The following is a 21,320-nucleotide window of genomic DNA, read 5'->3' as shown; positions in this document are numbered from 1 at the left end:
TCATGTTGAACTGCTGTACATAATTAAATTACGTAGATCCAACAACTTTTTTCAACAATATATCAAATCACTTTTTATCATTTTTTTATCATCTTTTTATCATTAGCAAAAGGTTGTGCTAAGGACTTAATTTGGACAACTTTAAAGTAGATTTTCTCAATATTTTGATTTTAGAATGTTAAACTTTGCCAAATATTGTCCTGTCCTAACAAACCATAAATGGAAAGCTTATTTATTTAGGTTTAGATGATGTATAATTGTCAATTTTTACATTTTGGATTTGTGGTTCATGGTCACATTGAAAAAAAAAAACTCTTGACAACATGTTTAAATTAGGTTTTCTTGAAATGAAATTAACATAAATTAAAATTAATTTAATTTTAAGAAAACTTGATTCAATCATGTTGAACTGCTGTACATAATTAAATTACGTAGATCCAACAACTTTTTTTTTAGAAAAATTATTTTAAGAAAATTTAATCATGTGCATAAAAATGTTTGCAGTGTATGAATTGTGTTCTGTTATTGATTTGTAAATGGGTCAATGACGTGAATTTAATTCTTTTGTGTCCATATGGTTCAATTAAATGTAAAAGGTTAAAATTTAAAAATAAATTTGCAGATTAATTGCATACATTCTCTTTTTTGAGGACCAAGTCTAAAATTTTCTGGTTTTACTTCGTTTTGAAAGAATATTTGGGAGATAATTGCAAAAATGTCAATGTGGTAACTAGTCTGTGTCAATTGTTGTAGCTAGTATTTTTTTATGAAAATATAAATATATTCATTAAAAAATGTGGAATAAAATCTAATCAACTAGTTTCGGTGTAATATGATTTTTTTTACATACATTTTTACATCATTTGTCAAAGATTATTTGGAGAACAGAGCTGTTTTCAGCATATTTCAGGACAAATATTACAAAAACGCATTCAAATTTATTTACATTTAGAAATAATAAAATTATATTTTAAAATTATATTTTTTTGATGATTACGCTTACATGCCATGGCTAAAATATGTCATATTTCGCATTCTTTGGCACAATTGGCAGATACACCATTTAACATTTTCAAGTCCATTCAGTCTTAACTTTCATAAAAATGGTGCAAATTTAATTTTTTTATTGCATTAAAGCAACATAAATACACTATGTGCATTGAAATAAACCTGATGCATGCTTTTAAAACAAGTTTTTTAAAAGAGTTGTGAATTTCTCATCTTGCCAAACAGTTTTTGTCACTGACCCAAACTAAGCACAAACTAAGAGGGTCAAAATGTTTGTACTAAACAGTCACACAAACACACACACACACACAGTTTAGCTTGAACTGCACAACATCTGATGTTGCTGATACTGCAGTATGTAAGGATGAGAGAGAGAGAGAGAGAGAGAGAGAGAGAGAGAGAGAGCGAGAGAGAGAGCGAGAGAGAGAGAGCGCAGTAAAGCGTGAAATCAGAAAGTGTCAGGCACATTACAGACGCCTCTCAGGGGTCCTTCAGTACAGCGGCGTCTCACCTCTCAGGGTTTCTCTTGATCACACATCCGCTCTCTATCTAAAACTGCACTGAGATCATTGAGATAATGGCCACACTGAATCACCCACACCCCTTTTGCTTGCTCTCTACCCATTTTCTCTTCTTAATTTTGAGGGGTAGTATGTAGTGTATAGTATGCAGTGTGCATTATTCCACTCCAAACGTGTGTGTGCGTGTGTGTGTGTGTGATGACATAACATACACTCTTGGGGTGACTGTGATTGACAGCTGTGTTTATCAGTGGTCCAGCTCCACCCACCCCACCTGACGTCTAATTTATTGATCAGATGCATTGATCCCAAGCACTCGCTAACTACAGCTGATTGTGTATGTTTTATATATGTGCTGCTGTATTAGGTTGCTGTTTCTAATGAAAGTGTTTGTGTGTGTGTTGTTTTGTGCGGTTATAGTTCTAGGGGTCATTAAGCTGAAAGAGTCATTGTGTACTGCAGACACAAAGAGGACGGAAAGAAGAAAGGACGAGTGATTACAGGAGGGGGTAAATAAAGCAGGTTTTACTGCAGGAGAAAAGAAGAAGAGAGAAATAAAGATGAAGATAACAGAAGCCCTGGAAACAACGGAGGAAGAGCAGGTGACACAACACAAAACAAACACACACATCTGCCTGTGTGTGTGTGTGTGTGTGTGTGTGTGTGTGTGTGTGTGTGTGTGTGTGTGTGTGTGTGTGTGTGTGTGTGTGTGTGTGTGTGTGTGTGTGTGTGTGTGTGATAAGAGCGTACACACATATCTTCAGAGGAGGAGAGCTGATCAAGACTTAAGTGCAGAGTATTGATCTACACAAACCAATCAGAGAGAAAATCCCTGCGTCCAAAATTGCCTGCTTCCATACTATATATAGTGGGCGAAAATCAGCATGTGAAATGTCTGAAACCACAGTATGCATGTAAGAACGGATGGACATTTTTTATCTCATAAGGCCACAGGAGCCACCAAATTAAAAAAGTTAAAAACTCCTTTTAACTGTACTTTCATAAAAAGTTTTTTTGTGTTTGTTGCAGGCAATAATCCTTGATCTTGCGGCACGTTTTCTTAAAAAATGCGATTGAATATGCAGGATATTTATGCAAATTTAATGCAATGAAATTGCGGGACTTGCAAAAATTGCAGAAACTCTTTGCAGCTTTTTCAGCTCTTCAATGATGTCACTTCATAACGTTCCCATGGCAACAGGGCAAATGGCTGCACTTGTGTTTAGCCATGTAAATGCAAAAGTTTTCAACTTTCTGCTAAGATATATGTGATTTTTGCTACGAAAATGCAGGGATTATGAAATCATGCAAGCCCCGCATATTTTGTGCACGGAAATCTGCAATTTATGCTGCGAAAGTGCGATGTATTTAAAAAAAATACGGCCCCGCATAAATATGCGGACTTTGGCTGATTATGCGTTAAATCATGCAATCGCATATTCGTGTTTTTCTGGAGGGACTGTTTTAAGTGTAAGTGATATATGTACTAAGAAGTGTATTTCTCATGGTTATAATGTGCTCCTGTATAGGAAAAGGTCATAGGTTTGAACCCAGGGAACACACAACTGATCAAAAAAATATACCTTGTGATGCACTGTAAGTCAGGTCGGCCAAATGTGTAATGGTACAATAAAAAATATTTTCACAGTTGTTGTTGTTCTCATACTGGACCACAAAACTATCATAAGTCACACGGGTATATCTGTAGCAACAGCCAGCAATACATTGTATGCGTTAAAATTATTGATGTTTCCTTTTATGCCAAAAATCATTAGGATATTAAGTAAATATTATGTTACATGAAGATATATTGTAAATTTCTGTACTGGAAATATATACAAATTTATTTATCTTTATTAATATGTGTTGCTAAGGACTTCATTGGGACAACTTTAGCTTTTTTGCACTCCAGATTCCAGATTTTCAAATATTTGTATCTTGATCAAATATTAACTCTTTTCCGGTCATTGACTGGTTAACTAGTCAATTAAAAGAAAACGCTTCCCTGCCAATGATGAGTATTTCTGGCTTTCCATTATAACGCTATTATCCACCAGGTGCTCTTCCACAACTTATAAAACCCGAAAGTATCACCCTATGGAAATATCGCCCTATGGCAAACAGCTGTTTGTCCGTGTAAGTTTTGATGATCGCTCTGAATTTGATCCTTAACAAATTTTTGTCTTGTTTTCAGTGAAAAAAGCAAAACGACCCAAGAAAATAAGTCTAGTTTTTAGACCAAAAATATCAAATGTAAGTGATTTTGTGCATAAAACAAGCAAAAAAACAAAAAAAACTGCCAGTGGGGTAAGCAAAAAATCTTGAAAATTTTTCTTAAACATTGAATTCAAGAAAAATTCCAAAAAAATGTGTTTACCCCATTGGCAGATTTATTTTGTGCTTGTTTTATGCACAAAATCACTTAAATTTGATATTTTTTGGTCTAAAAACTAGACTTATTTTCTTGGGTAGTTTGGCTCTTCAAGAAAAAGTATCTTAATTTAAGAATTTTTAGATTTTTTTACTGAAAACAAGACAACAATACTAAGATTTTTTTGCATGAAAATAATTTTTCCCAGTTTTGGGATCGTTTTGAGCCCTTTGAAGCTGCATTAAAACTGTAAACTGTTGAGGTCCACTAAAGTCCACTATATGGAGAAAAAACGTTTCCTCAAAAAACTTGATTTCTTTCTACTAAGATGCGCACATTAGATAAATACTGTATAAGGCACACTTATACATGAGACCGAACAAATTAGGCCTTTACAAATATGATCAAAGTAAACTTCCCACACATGTACGCTATCACCTGCTGCCAAAACAACAGACTCATCACAGAACAAATCCTCAATTCAACAACAATCTCTACCCACACACACACACACAACCACATAAACACACTAATAGTATACACACATACACAACAACATATGTCACCAAAACACCACCCACCTTACACACAAGATACACACACACATTCATTAGCATTTGAAAACCTTCATTATATTAAAAGAAGAAAGCAGCTTTTCATCTTATGAGCGTGTGACTGCAGGCACGACAGAAACGTGTGGGTACAAGAAAGAGAGGTTTAACAGGAGCAAATGATGTTTCCAAAGGTAGGTGGCATCATTATTACCATTTTAAATCAATTCTATGGGAGTTGCATAATGCCTGTGTGATGAAGGCAATCCCATAATGCACTGCAACAAGTGCAGTGAAGAAAAGCATCCAAGATGGCAGGCAAAGTATAATATGATCAGTGCTAAAAAGTATTTTACTCCAAATACTTTAGTTTGCACATATTTTGTATGCATATCAGTCCATTGTATTGTAAGTTATGCGTGTATTAAATCCCTATATGTGAAGTCACTGCTTAATAAGGATGCGGCCTACAGTATGTAGATCAATTAGTCGACTACTGACACTTACCCAGCCATCCGACTCCTGAATTGGGCACACACATGTCCACCTCAGCGCTGGGCAGAACGAAACCCACGACAAACACTTCCACACCATCAGACATAAGCGCCAACCCAAGCACAAAGAAGAGCTGCCACTGAAAGCGTCCGTGTCCACATTCCTGTATGATGAGTTCGTACTGCTGAGCGAGCTCTTCCTCGTCCGCCTCTCGCTCTTTTTCCAGCTCTCGTCTGTCCTTCATGCCATCCGGCACCGACTGTCCCATCGCCATCTGGACACGCCCGTCCGAAAGCCCACCCCCTGCGGGAACGCCCTGATACTCGCCCTCGTAGATTTCATCTTCGTCGTCGTGGCCTTCGGTGGCGTCGCTGGAACCCTCGTCATCCTCCCGCTGCGCCTGACCGTCCTGATAATAATAATCTTCATCTCCACCTTCCTCTTCGTCATTATCAAAGCGACTGTAGTTGCGGCCCGCGTACTCGTCCGAGGCGCGGTCTACGACTTTATTGACCTTTTTGACAGCGTGACGCTTGGCCTCTTTGGCGATGTCACGGGCACCTTTGACCAGGGACGTCCGGTCTCTGTATGGGTCTTCCATATTTTCCAGCAGATGTTACCAAGAGGATGCTGATGGTGATTGAGAAATCTGAACTTTTCTTACGCGCTAACGAGGAACCGGCAAAGTGTCAACAGCAGGTACTGATGGAGGAGTGATTCTCTCAGACCGGCAGCTTCATTTACTATGAAGAAGATCAGGAGGAACTGTGAAGAAAGACAAACACATCATACTTAGATTTTTTTTAAATTAAAAATAATAGTAATTTAGTATCTAAATTAGTTTCAAACATAAAGCTTTACAAGACTGGAATATAGCACTCAGCTCATACAGCGTGACCTTTCAATGTGATTACATAATACGTAAGGTCGCGCTGGCGCATCATACGGCTAGTGCAAGACGAGAAGTTTAAATAATATTACTTTTCTGAAGTAACAAGTAATGCATTACTTTATAAATGTACATATTAATATTTTTTTGCGCATATTAATATAAGAGTTACTTATTTTAATAAAGTAATGCGAGTTACTTTTCAGTTTAATTAATTTGATGTAAAAAAACAATGTACTACATTAAACTGAACATATTAATGTAGATTTACGCACCGAGCGTAATGACGGAACAGTTTCAGTCATTTTTGAGATGGAAATTTGCAATTTCTGAATGCAGAACTTCTCAGTCACCTGCAAGGCCTGAAAGAGATCAAGCCTCAGCAAAGTAAGAAAAAGTAATGAAAAAGTAACGCAAAAGTAACGTAAGCATTACTTTCCTATATGGAGAAAAATCCTTGAATGTTTTTATCAAAAAACTGATTTTTTTTAAAGACATAAACATCTTGGATGACATGGGGGTGAGTAAATTATTAGGATTTTTTTATGAAAGTGGAGTAATCCTTTAACTATAGACCCGATATAGTACAGCTATGAGTAACCCACTTCTAGCCAAAATAAACGTAAAAATAAAAGCAAAGTCAACAGTGATTATAAGGTGTTTCGTTTCATTTTATTTCTTAATTTAATTTAATTTAATTTAATTTAATTTAATTTAATTTAATTTAATTTAATTTAATTTAATTTAATTTAATTTAATTTAATTTAATTTAATTTAATTTAATTTAATTTAATTTAATTTTATTTAATTTAATTTTATTTTATTTTATTTTATTTACATCTATAAAATTTGTCCTCAAATTTTGTTTTGTTTTAGCCTAGTAGTCTGGGCTGTGTTTTGTCTTTAAAATTTACGTCTTTTTTTACGTGTTTTTATGGCACTTTATGTCCTATTTGGAAAAAATAAACATAATTTAGTGAAGTTTATGCTTCAAATAAGAATATTTACTGTATATCTATACTGATATAAATGTCAATGTGTCTACTTTAAAGGATTTTAGATATTTCTGACAAAGTTTTTTGTTAATGTGTATACTGTATGTGGACAGGTTTGGGTTAGTTTTATTTGTGTTATAGTTTTTTGTTTAATAAGTCCCTGTGTTCAAATTATGTCAAAGATTATGGGGGATCCCCTAGCTAAGTATCCTTTTGGCTTAGTTTATTGCAAAATTAGGAGAAATAATAGACAGTATCGCTTTGTGGCAGCCAATGGCGGCCGGTGACTTCTTTTTCGAGGGCCCATGATGTGAAACTCGTCACAACACGTATGTAGCCTGTCATGTGTGTGGTTCGCCATTTCAAAATATGTGTTCGGCGCATGTTATGTCAAAATAAGTGCCTGCTGCAGACGCGTCTAAAGGGTTTGTGATAAAAGAGACGCACGGGTTGCCAGATACTCTTATAATCTTATGCATAATCAGAGTTTACTGTTAAGAGAGTATCTTGCAAGTATTTTGTGAACGTGAGCGTCTCTTTTATCACAAACGGTTTTGACGCGTGTGCAGCAGGCACGTATTTTGACAAGACGAGCGATGCACATGGTTCACATTACGCAACAAACACATATTTGAAAATGATGAGCGACACGCATGACACTCCAAACACGCGCCCCTCGGAAGAGCAGTCATGAGCTACCACTGGTGGAAACGCAGTGCGGCACAGCACGATAATTTTAAATTCATGTAGTATTTAAATTTTAATACCCCCCTAATTTATAAGAGGTCCAGGACCACCCCAGCCCCCCCCCCCCCCTAAATTCCAACGCTGATTTGTCCTATAGAGTAAGCAGTATGTTGGTCTGAATGTCCTCTGTTGGCTCTGTCAGTCTGATTAATGAGACCTGCTGCCAGCTGCAGGAGAGCACCAGATTTACACCGCTCTTACCACAGTCAAAGCCAAAAATACCCATCTGATTTAAAACCCAAACTGAGTGAAATTTCAATCTAATTCAAATTAATTAAAGTCAAATGCTTGTATCAAGAACGATCTAAAGAACATTTCTTTAGACAGCAGTAATGCATCAATCTCCTCACCGTCCAAAACTAACAACCAAACACTAAATGCCATCCAGGAAGTTTAGTAGAAAGTACAACATAATGCAGAAGTGTACTACAGTGAGACTCGGCTGTTTTGGATCTTGCGTAAGAGATATAAACATTTCAAATGGCAGAGATTATCTTTCATCATCAAAGCTGGGGTAAACAGTTATGTTTATTTTGAATGCTTCATGGGTCTTTCTATGTCCAGATGCCATTCACATTGAAATCCCAAAAGAAATGACTTTGCTATTGTTAAAGCAAAGTAGATTATGTTTCTTGTAAAGTTATTTTTTGGGCATTTATTTGACAGACAGTAAGGAGAGGACATGAAAGTAGGGGTGCGCGGGGAAAAAACTAACGTGGGGTTAGTTGTAACACGGACTGTTTACGTTGTTGCACAAGGTTGAGAAAATTATTGGAAATGTATAACGTTTTTCCAAAGAGTTATTGATGAACGAGTGTTTTGGTGGCATGTAAATTTTTTCATTATATGTTTTTTTCGGTTTTTAAGTTGGGTGTGTAAGATACCAAATCCAATGCTATGTCATATTAAAGCAACACTATGTAGTTTTTTTACCTTTAAATAATGTCTCTAAAATTATTTCAGTGATAGAACAACTTTTAACTGGACAAATTGTACTGTTGCTGCAACCTGAGCAGCCTCCTAGCTGCTACAAGCACACTCTGAAAGTGGCGGTGGAGGGTAGGAAACACAGCTCCGCCCCTCCCCCTGCCTGCAGAAGAGTGTCTGATACCAGGCACTGTTGCGCTTTTCAACCACATGGGGGAGCTGTAAGTCATTTGTACATGGAAACTACATAGTGTTGCTTTAATTAGTGTCTTGTTGACTAAAACACAGCATCGTTTTGAAATATGTCTGCAGCTCTTAGCGACTTTTTTGGTGGGCTTGAAAATATTTTGACCAAGCGGGTTTTATTGTAACACTGTGTTACAACGAACCTCTAAGCGCTTACGATATGAAAACCGTTAACGTTAGCATCATTCTTGCCGTTGTTGTAAATAGGCTATACAAGAATGATTGCTGGCTGCCAAAAAAATAAATGTACCTGTCTGATCAAAAATCGTGTGTCAAATGTATTTTTGTTCATATCTTTATTATTGATTGAATAAGGTCACGTCAAAGATTGAAATCATAATAAAATAAATGGCTAAAATCAGACTTTGAAGCTCACTATATCAGAATTTGATTTTGAGACTTTAATATGGTTTACAGACTGGGTCACATATAAAAAATATTTTGTCATAATTTAATTGTGCCGTTTTTTCCCCCACATATTTAGACATTTGTATCCATTTATAATTGAATTATTGTTAGAAAAGGGCTGGATGAAAGAATACAGTGTGGATACATGTCTATTATAGACAGAAATATAAACAATACCCATTTCAAGTATATAGACAAAATAGTATTGAAATCTTTGCCTGCAAACTTAATTTTAAGCAAGTGTTACAACTAACCCCCTACCTGTTACAATTAACCCCACCTATGGGGTAAGTTGTAACGTTTGCTCTTCTGTCACGTTTGATGTAATTGTATAAGAATGGAAAGTTATATAAACATACTTCAAACGTTCATTTGTAGCAGAGATGTGTGTGTTGCTTGTGTAAAAATATAATTAATCAAACTCAAATATTTTTTGAATGATTGGCCAAAACCAAAAAACGTTAGGTTGTGCCCCGCTCTTCCCTACACTGTAAAAAAAAAAGATTAAGTGCCTTAGATTTACGCAAAATTTAAGTTAAAAATAATTTTAAAATGTGAGTAAAAAACACATTATTGAGTAAATTGAACTTAATTTTATTAAGTATAATCCACATAAATTCGTAAGAAGGAAATTAACTTATTAATTTTGTATTGAAACTTCACAAATGACTTTGGTAGACATAACTAACTAAAGACTTGTAGTTCCCAGCATGCTTTTGACTTTTTTTTGAGTAGGAATAAACAAAATACAATGGAATTCATGGATACCACCATTGAAGCTTGCGTTCTAGCCATGTTTTTTTTTCAAAATGTCTGATAGTCGCAATAGAAAAAGTGTCTACGAAAGAAACAAGACCAGAGTGTTTTTGAGAGAATATTTCACACGATGTAAAAATATATAAGCTATGATTAGCAATGCTAGCCCTGGCACAAGTCACGAACCGCACAGACACGGTAAACATTTCAATGTATGAGCCATGCGACAGCAACTTGTAAACAAAGCGTGCACGAGAAGAACTAGGCTCGTGCATGCTCTCTCGTGCACACGTTTAATAGGCGTTTTTTTAAAGTGGAGAGGGCGGTTTTTTTCTAAAATTCGGGATCTTCCACTATACCTTAAAGTCAAGGATACTAAATACTGTACATCAGCTGAACACGCATGTGTGTGTTTACATAACTACACCGCGTACCAGACTGAAAGATGAGTCTGACTCACATCTGTGGGAACTGATATCAAATCAGTCAAAATGCAATCAAAAATCTGAAGCAATCCCCTGATTAAGACTCCACCCAAATACTCCTCCCATACACCCCTAAAAATAAATGATGTCATGTTCAATCATTAGCCCTCGTGAAAACTCAGAATTTAAATCTGGACTGTTCTGCTGATGGTCCAGCCGAGTCTTGAGAAGTCAGCGAAACCTTCATCTGTCTAGATTCAGCCACAACAAAACTAATGATTTTCTAACAGTTGGGTTTTCATGGGCCACTGATACTGTCACAGAGACCCTCATTAATCACGCCGAGACAGTCACACACATACACACGCTAACTAACTGACTAACTCGAGATTAAATACTGAAAGCAGACATTTACACATTTAAAAAACATTGCATCAATAAATCACAAATTCTTGGTAACGACTAACCAGTAAATTTGCATCACCTTCACGACTTTCCTCAACTTACAAACTATCTTTCCCTCAGTACTGTACAGGTCGTGTCTGCTGCTGCGGCAATCTTTATTACAGACAAAAACATGACATCATTTCCTCTCAGACCAAATAAAGGCTGTTTCCAACGTAACTATGACATCATTAGAGGAATGATGTAATCAATGCGACACCCATTTTCTGCATTAACCCCGGCTCTGAGCACAGGGGGGTGACGGGGTAAATGGAGCAAATTTATAGGATACTGCACCATCAGCAGTTAAAGAGACAGTGTGACCCCACCACAGACGGCTAAACGTATACAGAACGGTGGTGTACGCAAAATCTGTGTATCGGTGAACTTAAATTACTAGAATAAATCATTATTAAAATGCACAAGCGAGGTCATTTTGAGTAATGTAGAGTTAAACTAACGGTAGAGTGGCGGACAAACAGCTTCAGTACACTTAATATAACTGAATAAAAGACAACTACACTAACACACATGCGGTAGAAACACACACAAGCACACACACGTCCTGCAGGAATGTAATGATGGATAACTAAAGGCTTCACTGGTCACTGGGACTAACCAGCAGCTGTGCAGCTTTCATAGTGGACGCATGCACACATTAAACCACAATGAAATGTGTATATGTGTGTGTGTGTGTGTGTGTGTGTGTGTGTGTGTGTGTGTGTGTGTGTGTGTGTGTGTGTGTGTGTGTGTGTGTTGATTGCTAGTACTTTATGGTATTTATCAATATGGCATTATGTATCATTATATTATTTAAAAGATTATCTGATCTTTAGTAGAAATCTGTCCGTGTTGGCCATTTTTACATTTCAGGTTAGGGAACATTTTTAAACTGTTAATTTGTTGTGTAAGTAATGTAATGTGTTTTTATGAAGGGATAAGACTATTACTTTATTAATATTAGCGATTTATATTGCTTTTCCAGGTTACACACACATAGTGTACACACACTCATCACACACACAATGTGTTTCAGTTAATCAGTGAAGTGGATCAGACCATGTGCTCCCCCCACTACACACAGAGGTCATAACCTTTAACTCACAGGATCCTTACATTGGGGTTGTTAAGAAAAAAAATTCCATTTTTGACAGCATCGATATTTCACAAAAATAACTGAAAGTGGTTTTGTTTAAAGTGCACCTATTTCTTTGCTAAAAAAACTATGTTGTTTTGTGTATTTCGTATAATGCAATGTGTTCACGTGGTTTATGGTTTAAAAAAAAACATTAATATTTTCATACCGTACATTTTTGTTGCTCCAGATATCTTTGGCATCCTTAAAAGCTATTTTTTCTCAACATGATCTCTCAAAGTTCCGTGGTATACTTTGCTCATTTATTGTGTCATTGTCACGGATCTCGGAATTTTTCCGTGTTCGTACCACGGACTTTCATTTCCGTCTCAGTTTCACGTATTGGTTACTCAATTGATTTTCTTATTTTTACACCATTGTCGCTTGGGTTTGGGGTTAGATTTGGGGTTTGGGTTAGGATGTCACTTTAAAGGGACAATAAGTAGGATTTAACCCCATCTAGTGGTGAAATTGTATTTTGCATTCAAACGAATAGTGCTCTCTAGCGCCTCGCCTTTTCAAATGCGTGTTGCAACTACAGTAGCCGTTATATACTCACTGATCTCCTTGTCCGTTGCAGCTTGTTCACGTGTTTTGAATGCAAACACGTTGTGGAAACGCATTGGTAGGCTAGTGCTTTTTGTCCCTCTCTGCTATTATAGTTTATCAATTACGGCGAAACGACATGGAAGCCTTCCTAGACTTACCCGTTCAATGTAAGTAAAGAAGAGAAATTCTAAGCTTACAAAGAAAAGTCAGATCACTGGCAGAGGTCATTTGACACCAACGAGGACATATTTATGATTAAAGACATTGATTTTGATTAATAAAACACTTAAAATCCTACTTACTGTCCCTTTAACTATTGGTTTATACTATTTTTTCCGGATTTTTAAACAATTGTCACCTGACGTTAGGGTTAGAGTTGGGTTTTGGATTTCATTTTATGTAATGAAAGTCATTCTAACCCTAAACCCAAGCGACAATGGTAAGAAAATAGGAATAACAATTGAGTAACCAATAGTTGAAACTGACATGGAAAAGAAACTCCGTAGTACAGAAAAATGCGGAGTTGCATGACAATGATACGGATAAATGAGCAAAATATTCCGTGACTATAACACGGAAGCTCATCGATCCAAAAAGCGATGTTTCCCAGATTGGCCAGCTGACCAGTATGTTGTGATTGGCTTGAATACCTCTGACGTCAGACAGAAATGTGACGCTCCTTACCATGTTTGAAAGATTTGCTCACAATGCAATACTGACAGGAGTTAATATCGTCTTTACTACCTTATCAATACGAGACGAATCTGATCCAGAAAATGCAGATGACCAAGCTGATAAATCCACTTTACCAGCACGGCTTGAGCAGAACGTAACAGATTGGTAAGATAAGGAAACTAAAACATTAAACCATGTCTGCATTTGTGATCGTAGAAATGACAAACAACAAGTGCTACTCTACACTGCACAAAACTCGTGTTTGAATCATGGTTTAGTCAGTAGTAAATTATTTAAATATAAAAACATAGACTAGAGTGACCGTACGTGCCATTTTCCCGGACACGTCCTGGCCAGGATTTCGGCTGCGTCCTCTGAAAGTCGCATTTGTCGACCACATCAAGGTTTTCACGTTTCAGTTAAAACGTTATAAAATTTACATGTATTTCTCTTAGAACATACAAATTTTATTCTTATCATGAAATGTAGCGGTTGTGTTTCTGAAATAGAACCTGGAATAATAAACCTCAATGACATATGCGGCCGACAAATGCGACTTCCAGAAGATGCACCCAAATTCCTGGCCAGGAAGTGTCCAGGGAAAATGGCACATATGGTCCCCTTAACATAGACGACTTACAGGCTGTGTGTCAGAAGTGGGAGGAATTATGATAATGACCGTTGCGTCGACGCCAACCGGGCGAGGAAATAAACTGTTGCCTACAATCCGTGTGTTTGTTGTAGTCCAAAAAAAGAGATTTACTTTGGAAACGATAACTCGTGTAATCATTTACTTTGGGGTTTGTACCTTTTGCATATCATTAACATGCACTAATACACACTTACACATCAGAGGAAATGTAAAATCGTGAATCGGACAATAGGTGCTCTTTAATATTAGATCCTTCAGAACAAACTGTGCTTAATGGAACCAGCTGCATATTACCATTTTCTGCAAGACTTTACCATAATAAAGTCACATTTTTATAATGCACCATTATAGTTCAGTATTCAGCCCCCCTCCCTCTCTCTCTCTCTCCTCTAAGGCTGGTGTATCACGCACCACAGCTTTTACTAGCATTGAGCGTAAAGTCATCAGTCTGCGTGCGGATCTCCAGCACAACCGGGAAAAAGCATCCATCACCGTCCGGCTCTGACGTAAGCCACGGGCCATAATGAGATTTCGGCTGTCCTGACATTGTGCATGAGAATCAATCCTGTCCCTTCTGTCACGCACACGCACACACATAAGAGGACAGTGCCACAGTGGACACTCTTTTACCTTTGGTTTTATGGTGAACTCTTACAATAAATTCAAGAGATTGACACTTTATCCAATGAGACTTAGAATGCAGTCAAGCTATACAGTTTTTATCACTAGGGATCGAACCCTAACAAATTGCTTTATACCAATACAGAAACAGAATTCACACTTTAACTGCTCTGTAATCCCTATATATAAAGTATAGCGTAATAGCGCCTGGTTAAGTTCAAACCTAAAATCCCAATCGTCCACACAACGCAGATCAGTTTATAAACGCATGCGGATCAATCCCTACTTTATACACGTGACAAATTGGCATCATATACAACTAATAATTAAGTATAAAACACATACATACTGTTTCAATTTCGGTTTTAAGTTTTGCATATTAAGTACAGCGCAGCGTAAAAATATATAAAAGAAACGATGTGACTATAAAACAGGTGCGGCATCGTTTTCAATGCAGAAATTCTCTCACGAAGCGATCCTGGGTTTCATATGAGATATTTTAATAGCTGATTTACGTACACGAGCGTCAAACGGACGCATTGGATGTTGCGTTGCGTCCGGCTTATCATTCGCGTTTATTTAACGGCAAGTTAAAGCACTTCAACTTCTCCAAACTGACACGTTCCGTTTCGCTTTGAACGCAACAGCGCGTCCCCTCAAAATGCAACAAAAGTTAATGTCATGCTTTCTTTACGCTTCTAAACGCACGAAAACACTCGTGCAGAATCACTCACCGACTGTATGAGAGTCGAGTCCGGATTTCACGGGTGCGCGTCCATGTAAACCGGACCGGACCGCGGGAGCGCGGATCTTTCTTCAGCGTTTCTTTTCCCTCGTTCTCCTCAATGCAGCAGCGGCGGCGGCGCGCGCTCTCTCTCTGCAGTACTTGAAGAAAATATGAGAAGTGATGAGAGAGAGAGAGAAAGAGAGAGAGAGAGAGGGAGGGAGAGAGGGGCAGAGAGAATGAAATCAATAGTTGTAGCCCGCTGAGCGAGGCTAAATGTGACGCGACGCAGGGGGAGCAGAATGAGCGCGTTACGGCAGTTTCATAGCGAGTACACTGTGACTGTGTGCGTGGAGATGAATTACCCTCCCTCCCCCCAAGCCACCCGTGACGCATTGCTCTTTTTCCGCGAGTCACGACTATCCTGAGCATTTTTTCTCGTTTGGAGGAGTGTTTAGCACGAGCGCAACTTTCCAAGCTTCCCCCGACTGCGCGTCACAGCTAAGGGGTAAAAACTGCGACACGGGTTTGTTTCTCGAGTCCTCGTGAATGGAGTCTCATCAGGAGATGGGAATTTACTGTGCACTGTGAAGTGGGTATCAGGTGGGGCAGTTCACACGAGAGGGGAAGCACGCGCGTGACACGCTGGGAACGGAACTCTCCGTGGTGCTGAAGTGTACGCGGATAACGCGAAACAGGCCAATCTGGAACAGACCCAACACAAAACAAAACAAATCCAATCAGATCTGATTTGATCTTACAGGAACAGAACAACCCAAAACGCAATATGTTGTATGAGAACTATGTAATAAATGTTCAGCTTTTATAAAAGCTTAAAAGTTTCAGCTGGAGTTCACAGCAAAGTCTTGTCCAGAGTTCTGACTGGGCCATTAACATCACAAAAGCGTACAATAAACACGAAGGGCATGTGTGAAATTAGTCCTGGGCTCGAGGAGGCTTTTCTGTTTTGAGCTAAAACGGTTCCCCGGAGAGCTGTTAGGAGAGAATCCATCTCACATCCTTTCCAACCTCTCCAGTCGGATGGAAAGAAGCCCCTCGAAATCTCTGAATGATCTTCTCCTCCTCTTGGAAATCTTGAGAATGAAAAGAAGCAGATCTGCAGGAAGGAAGAGAGGAGGTTTCCCTTCTGATTCTAACAGCCGCAATAAATATGCAAATGGTGCAGATTGCCGATCCAGCACCAGCTGTCTGGAGGGTGTTTTCAGTTCAAATGGGCACTAATAAAGTTTCCATCTCTTTTCAAGATGATTCAAGAAGTTCTCAGTGAGAAAGACTTGAAATTGACAGCATAAAATAACATATAGCCTACGAGAAATCTATTTAGCATTATTTTCTAATTGGATACAAATTTCTTTCTTTACAAAAACGATTTGATTAACGATAAATTTGGTATGATTTATTTAAAGTTCTTGTGATCCTTTACGTCATGGGCGTAGATCACGCGGGGGACATGTCCACCACCATCACCATTTTGCCTATGTATTTACTTAGATTTAAGTGAAGTAACATTAACCCAAATACAAGGCCAGGTCAACGTGTATAAATACATTTTTGGTCGCAATTTTTTATCAATTTTACTGGAAGCCGACTGCATGAAAAATGTGTTGTGTATAATGTCACAGTTCACTTTATTTTGCTTTACTATATCCATATACATATCCCTCTCACTCGTAAGATGCTAAAGGTTAAACGAAAATGAAATGCAAACATTCTGATCTTGCTTTGCAAACACAAACATACAATTAAAAAGCCAAAATTAGGAGTTTTATTGGTGTCCCTATATTAATTTGCATCTTTTTTATTTGAATAACTCCACCTCAAATCATTTAAAGCATATGTGAGAGGGTGGGTCTGTTGCCATGGTGATGACATATCGATCAGGGCCTGCAGCAAAGGCTTGTAAAATAGGAAACAGTTGAGGCCTGTGTGAGTCATCTAGCCGTTCATTATATGATGTATTTAAGATGAGAAATACACAGGACACCTTAGCAACCTAATAGCAATGCGCTGGCTATCACTCAGAACACCCTAGCAACTGCTTAGCAACCATTATGAATGTAATAGCAACCAACCAGCTTTTGCTCAAACCATCACTGTTCGCCTGTTTGTCTGATAGTGTAAATCTAGTTTGTAATTCCAGTCTTTATTTACGATCTGACCTCTTTCCATTCAGGTTCATATAATCATAGAGATTACAGTTCTTTAAACGTACAAAAGTTCAAACTTAGAAGAAAATGGCAACACAATGTTCTCAAATTACTCTCCATCATTATGTGAACATGCGATATTGCTTTTAATTGGTATGCAATTACTTGCATCAGTGAATGTCTATTTTTATGCAAATAATCTGAAAAACAGGGAGCTTTTAGTGCTTTGTGTGCGTGCGTGTGACACACTGTTCCTGCCTGCAGATAAAAACACACACCTGCAGGCGTGATGTTGAGGACCCCGGTGGGTGTAATTGGTGCCTGTTTAAATTCTCGCCTGTCTGCCAAAACATTAACTTTCTGCATGCAAACTTTCTACCAATGCTGCCCATTACAGACAGTCAAACACAGGTTAGAGATACACAAATTTGAACTTAATAAAACTTTACTTGCCATCTTGTATGAAGGTGGACCCTAAACAGTCTTTTCTGTCATGCAATACAGTGATTTTACCGCAGATAAAGTGTTTAGCAAAGCATCAATACTTAAGAGATAGATCTGTCAGGAACAGTATACTTTAAATTTGATCTTATTGTTTTATTCTCATAAACTGTGTTGAACTGTACTGTATGAAACATGGAGCTACAGGAGAGATTCTGTCCCTGTTCTTCATCCTCTCGGTCTGATGTCATTAACCTTGCAGTCTCCTCCAGATCTCAGTCTGACACACAGAGACCTTGATTTCATCCTCTCAGTCAGGGGTAACATTTTTCATCAAACTTAAGTGCTGTTCTCTTCACAAATGTGTGTAACAGTTTGGTCCAGTGTTTTACACAGAGCTGAGCTTTTGTGTGTCAGAGATGAACCTGGGATCAAACGTTTACAAAAGAGATATAAGAAAAGTCATTTTGTAGGCATGTTAACCAAACCCTATTAAAAAAAGAGTTGTTTTGAATGATTTTGATTGATACATTAGAAATTGAACAAATTAGAAAAATTGGTAACAGTTTACTTGAAGGGCTGTTCAAGACACGTGTCATGAACATGAAGGAGATTTATGCATGTTTATGACAACGGTCATTAAGTGTCATTTGTTCAATTATGACATTTTTAATGCAAAGATGACATTGTTTGAGATGTCTATGTTATGACACCTTTACATAAACCCATCCATCATAACTTGTTATAAATCTGTCATAAACATGACATGGCAGAATAATTATCAACATTAAGAAGCTACCTAGCTTTATAGGTTAACATGCATTAAACATTGTCATTTAAATATCATTAAGTGTTAAATACTCCGTCAAATAGTTTTATAACAGCATCATGAATATTTTTCTTGACCTCAACTACAGTGGTACAAATTAAACTTGCCATTAAAATGTCATATTAATAATATTTATATTAATAATAATTTGAAATACCTTAACAAAATGCAACAGACACGTCAAAAGATTATACTTAACTTTATTTAGATGCACAACACATAAAAAACTAACAACTAACAGAACTTGTTTTTCCTCACACAGAGGGTTCTGAAATTTTCTAACATAGAAGAAAAAACGAATTACATTAATTCAATGTTATCAACATTTTTTGTGCAAACTTTTCATCAATATGGCCCCAACGCTGCATGGCTTTACCCATGATTGTACCGTTTTCATTTAATTTTAGGTGAAACTGTCTCCAAATGCAATAAAATATAATTTTATCAATTTTAATTATTATTATTATTAGATGATTGATTTTATTTCTCTAAAACTTGACCGAAGCGTAAAAAAATTATGAAGAATATTCATGACGCTGTTATTAAACTATTTGACAGAGCATTAACACTTAATAACAATTTAATGACAAATTATATTTGTACCACTGTAGTTGAGGTCAAGAAAAATATTCATGATGCTGTTATAAAACCATTTGATAGAGTATTAAAGGTAGGGTAACAGATTTGATCCTGAAACATTTTTAGTTATGCTGGTTAAAAGTCTCCTCACATCCTGATAGCAATCACTGTGTTAAGTTGTTTAAATGTATTTGTAGAAATTTATGTCATCTGTGAAAGGCATAGGACCAAAAAATGTTCAACAAATCATAGATTTCGGTCCGAACGGACGTTTCCTTTTTTGTCCCTCATACGTAAGCGTAATTTGAATTCCCACCGCGCAGCGAGTCCACGCAGACACCATACGTCATCGGCGCGTTCACGTGTGCTCACCTCCTGTAAACAACGAGAACAGCAAACTTTTCTGCTGAATTGACAACCTACACAGGAGCCACAAAACTAAAAGCATCTTTTATAACAACCCAGTCTCACCCCATGGCGTCAATATTTGACAACACTTGACCATGCGTCAATACGAACTGGGGACTTCAATACTATTACGTCCGTTGCATTCCCTTTCCTATTTTCTTACCATTTTTGCGTCGGTTTAGGGTTAGATTTACATAATGACATCCCTACCCAAACCTAACTCTAACCCCAACGCCAGGTGACAACTGTTTAATTTCGTGTACCTAACTCTAACCCCAATGCCAGGTGACAACTGTTTAATTTCGCGTACACGGTTTAATTTTGCGTAATCTAACCCTAAACCGACGCGAAAATGGTAAGAAAATAGGAAAGAGAATGCAACAGACGTAATAGTATTGAAGTCCCCAGTTCGTCAAAAAATGACGCGAAAGGTATACCCTCCGCGTCAACATATTGACGCATGGTCAAGTGTCGTCAAATATTGACGCCATGGGGTGAGACTGTGTAGTTTATAACAACAACAGCAAAAAAAGCCTGGACCAGCAAAGAGCAAAACCCCAAATTAACATCAGTAACTTTACTGCTTTACCACGAGATGCAAACAGCTGCAGGAGGCAAAGGGTCTGAAAGGGTCGTTGCACTGTTTATTTTGGTAAGGTAGGTACGTGATATATTTGTATTGAGATGGATTCAGATATTTTACTTTGATGAAACATTGTGTTGCTTATGAAATTTGTGTTCGTTTACGGATTAGCATAACGATATAGTTACTACGTCTACACAACCGAACGTGTGCTTAAACTAATTCTGATGTAAACCAGTTGTTTATGTTGGTTATTTTGGAAGTGTTATTCACTTTGTACTGCAAAGTTTTCTCACTGGTGAATGAGACATGAGATGTGACCGTCTGATCTGTGCGTGTTCATGTGTTTGGAAAGAGGCGTGACTTTGGATGGCGATTTGACTTGAGGGTGGGATCGGGATTTCATTGCTAGGCGGCTACCGTTAGCATTTTTCAAAATGTGTTACCCTACCTTTAACACTTAATGACATTTTAATGATAAATTCAATTTGTACCACTGGTAAAAATTGGTCAGTTATGTTGTCTTGGTAATGTCAAGTTGTCCTGACAAGTTATAATGTATTGGTTAATGTCAAGTTGTCACATGGCCGGCGTCATGGGGAGGCATTCGCAGGCTGTGCCCCCCAAACAGGTTGTTGTGCCCCCCCTACACAGTTTTTTTATTAATTTAATATATATCAAGAAAAATTTAAATTAATTAAACATTGAATGTTTCATGACTTTTAATCTAATCAAATGAGGAAAATATAGTTGATATACGTTTTTTTTTTTAAATAGACCAGTTTCTCTGATAGATTTTTGCGGCGTTTCATGCACCTTTACGTCTTTAGCATATTAATGTGACTTGATACTAGCAACGTGTTTTTTCGCGGCATTGAAATGAGCGGACAGTCAAGTTGAATAAGTGTGCGTGCGCTGTATTTGTTGTTTTTATGCCTTGTTTTTCCAATTTGTTGTCCCCCCATTGGAAGTCGCGTGCCCCCCTGTTAGTTATAGTCTGGCGCCGGCTCTGAGTTGTCATGACAAAGACATCTCAAACATGGTAAAATCCTCTTCATGTTTATGACACAGGTAATCTCATGATTATGTCTTATGAACACCCCTAGTAGTACAGAAAATGTATTTGCTTTTACATCATCCAAAGGCTAAACAGGTCAACTAATTTTTTTTTAA

The 21,320-nt window shown here is 37.4% G+C and overlaps 1 protein-coding gene across 1 annotated transcript in view; it reads right to left on the bottom strand.

Moving 5' to 3' along the window:
• The window catches only part of LOC135721514 (synaptic vesicle glycoprotein 2C-like), a 39,998-nt gene extending 24,515 nt beyond the window's left edge, over nucleotides 1–15,483 (bottom strand). The window contains exons 1-2 of the mRNA XM_065243815.2: nucleotides 15,150–15,483; nucleotides 4,959–5,711 (exon numbers count right to left, since the gene is read on the bottom strand). Of these exons, the coding sequence (XP_065099887.1) occupies nucleotides 4,959–5,547 (589 nt within the window). The 5' untranslated portion in view covers nucleotides 5,548–5,711; nucleotides 15,150–15,483. The remainder of the gene's footprint in view (nucleotides 1–4,958; nucleotides 5,712–15,149) is intronic.
• Nucleotides 15,484–21,320: the final 5,837 nt, after the last annotated feature.

This window comes from Paramisgurnus dabryanus, chromosome 18 (assembly GCF_030506205.2).
Source record: "Paramisgurnus dabryanus chromosome 18, PD_genome_1.1, whole genome shotgun sequence".
Taxonomy (NCBI): domain Eukaryota; kingdom Metazoa; phylum Chordata; class Actinopteri; order Cypriniformes; family Cobitidae; genus Paramisgurnus; species Paramisgurnus dabryanus.
This window is presented reverse-complemented; position numbering and strand designations above follow the sequence as displayed.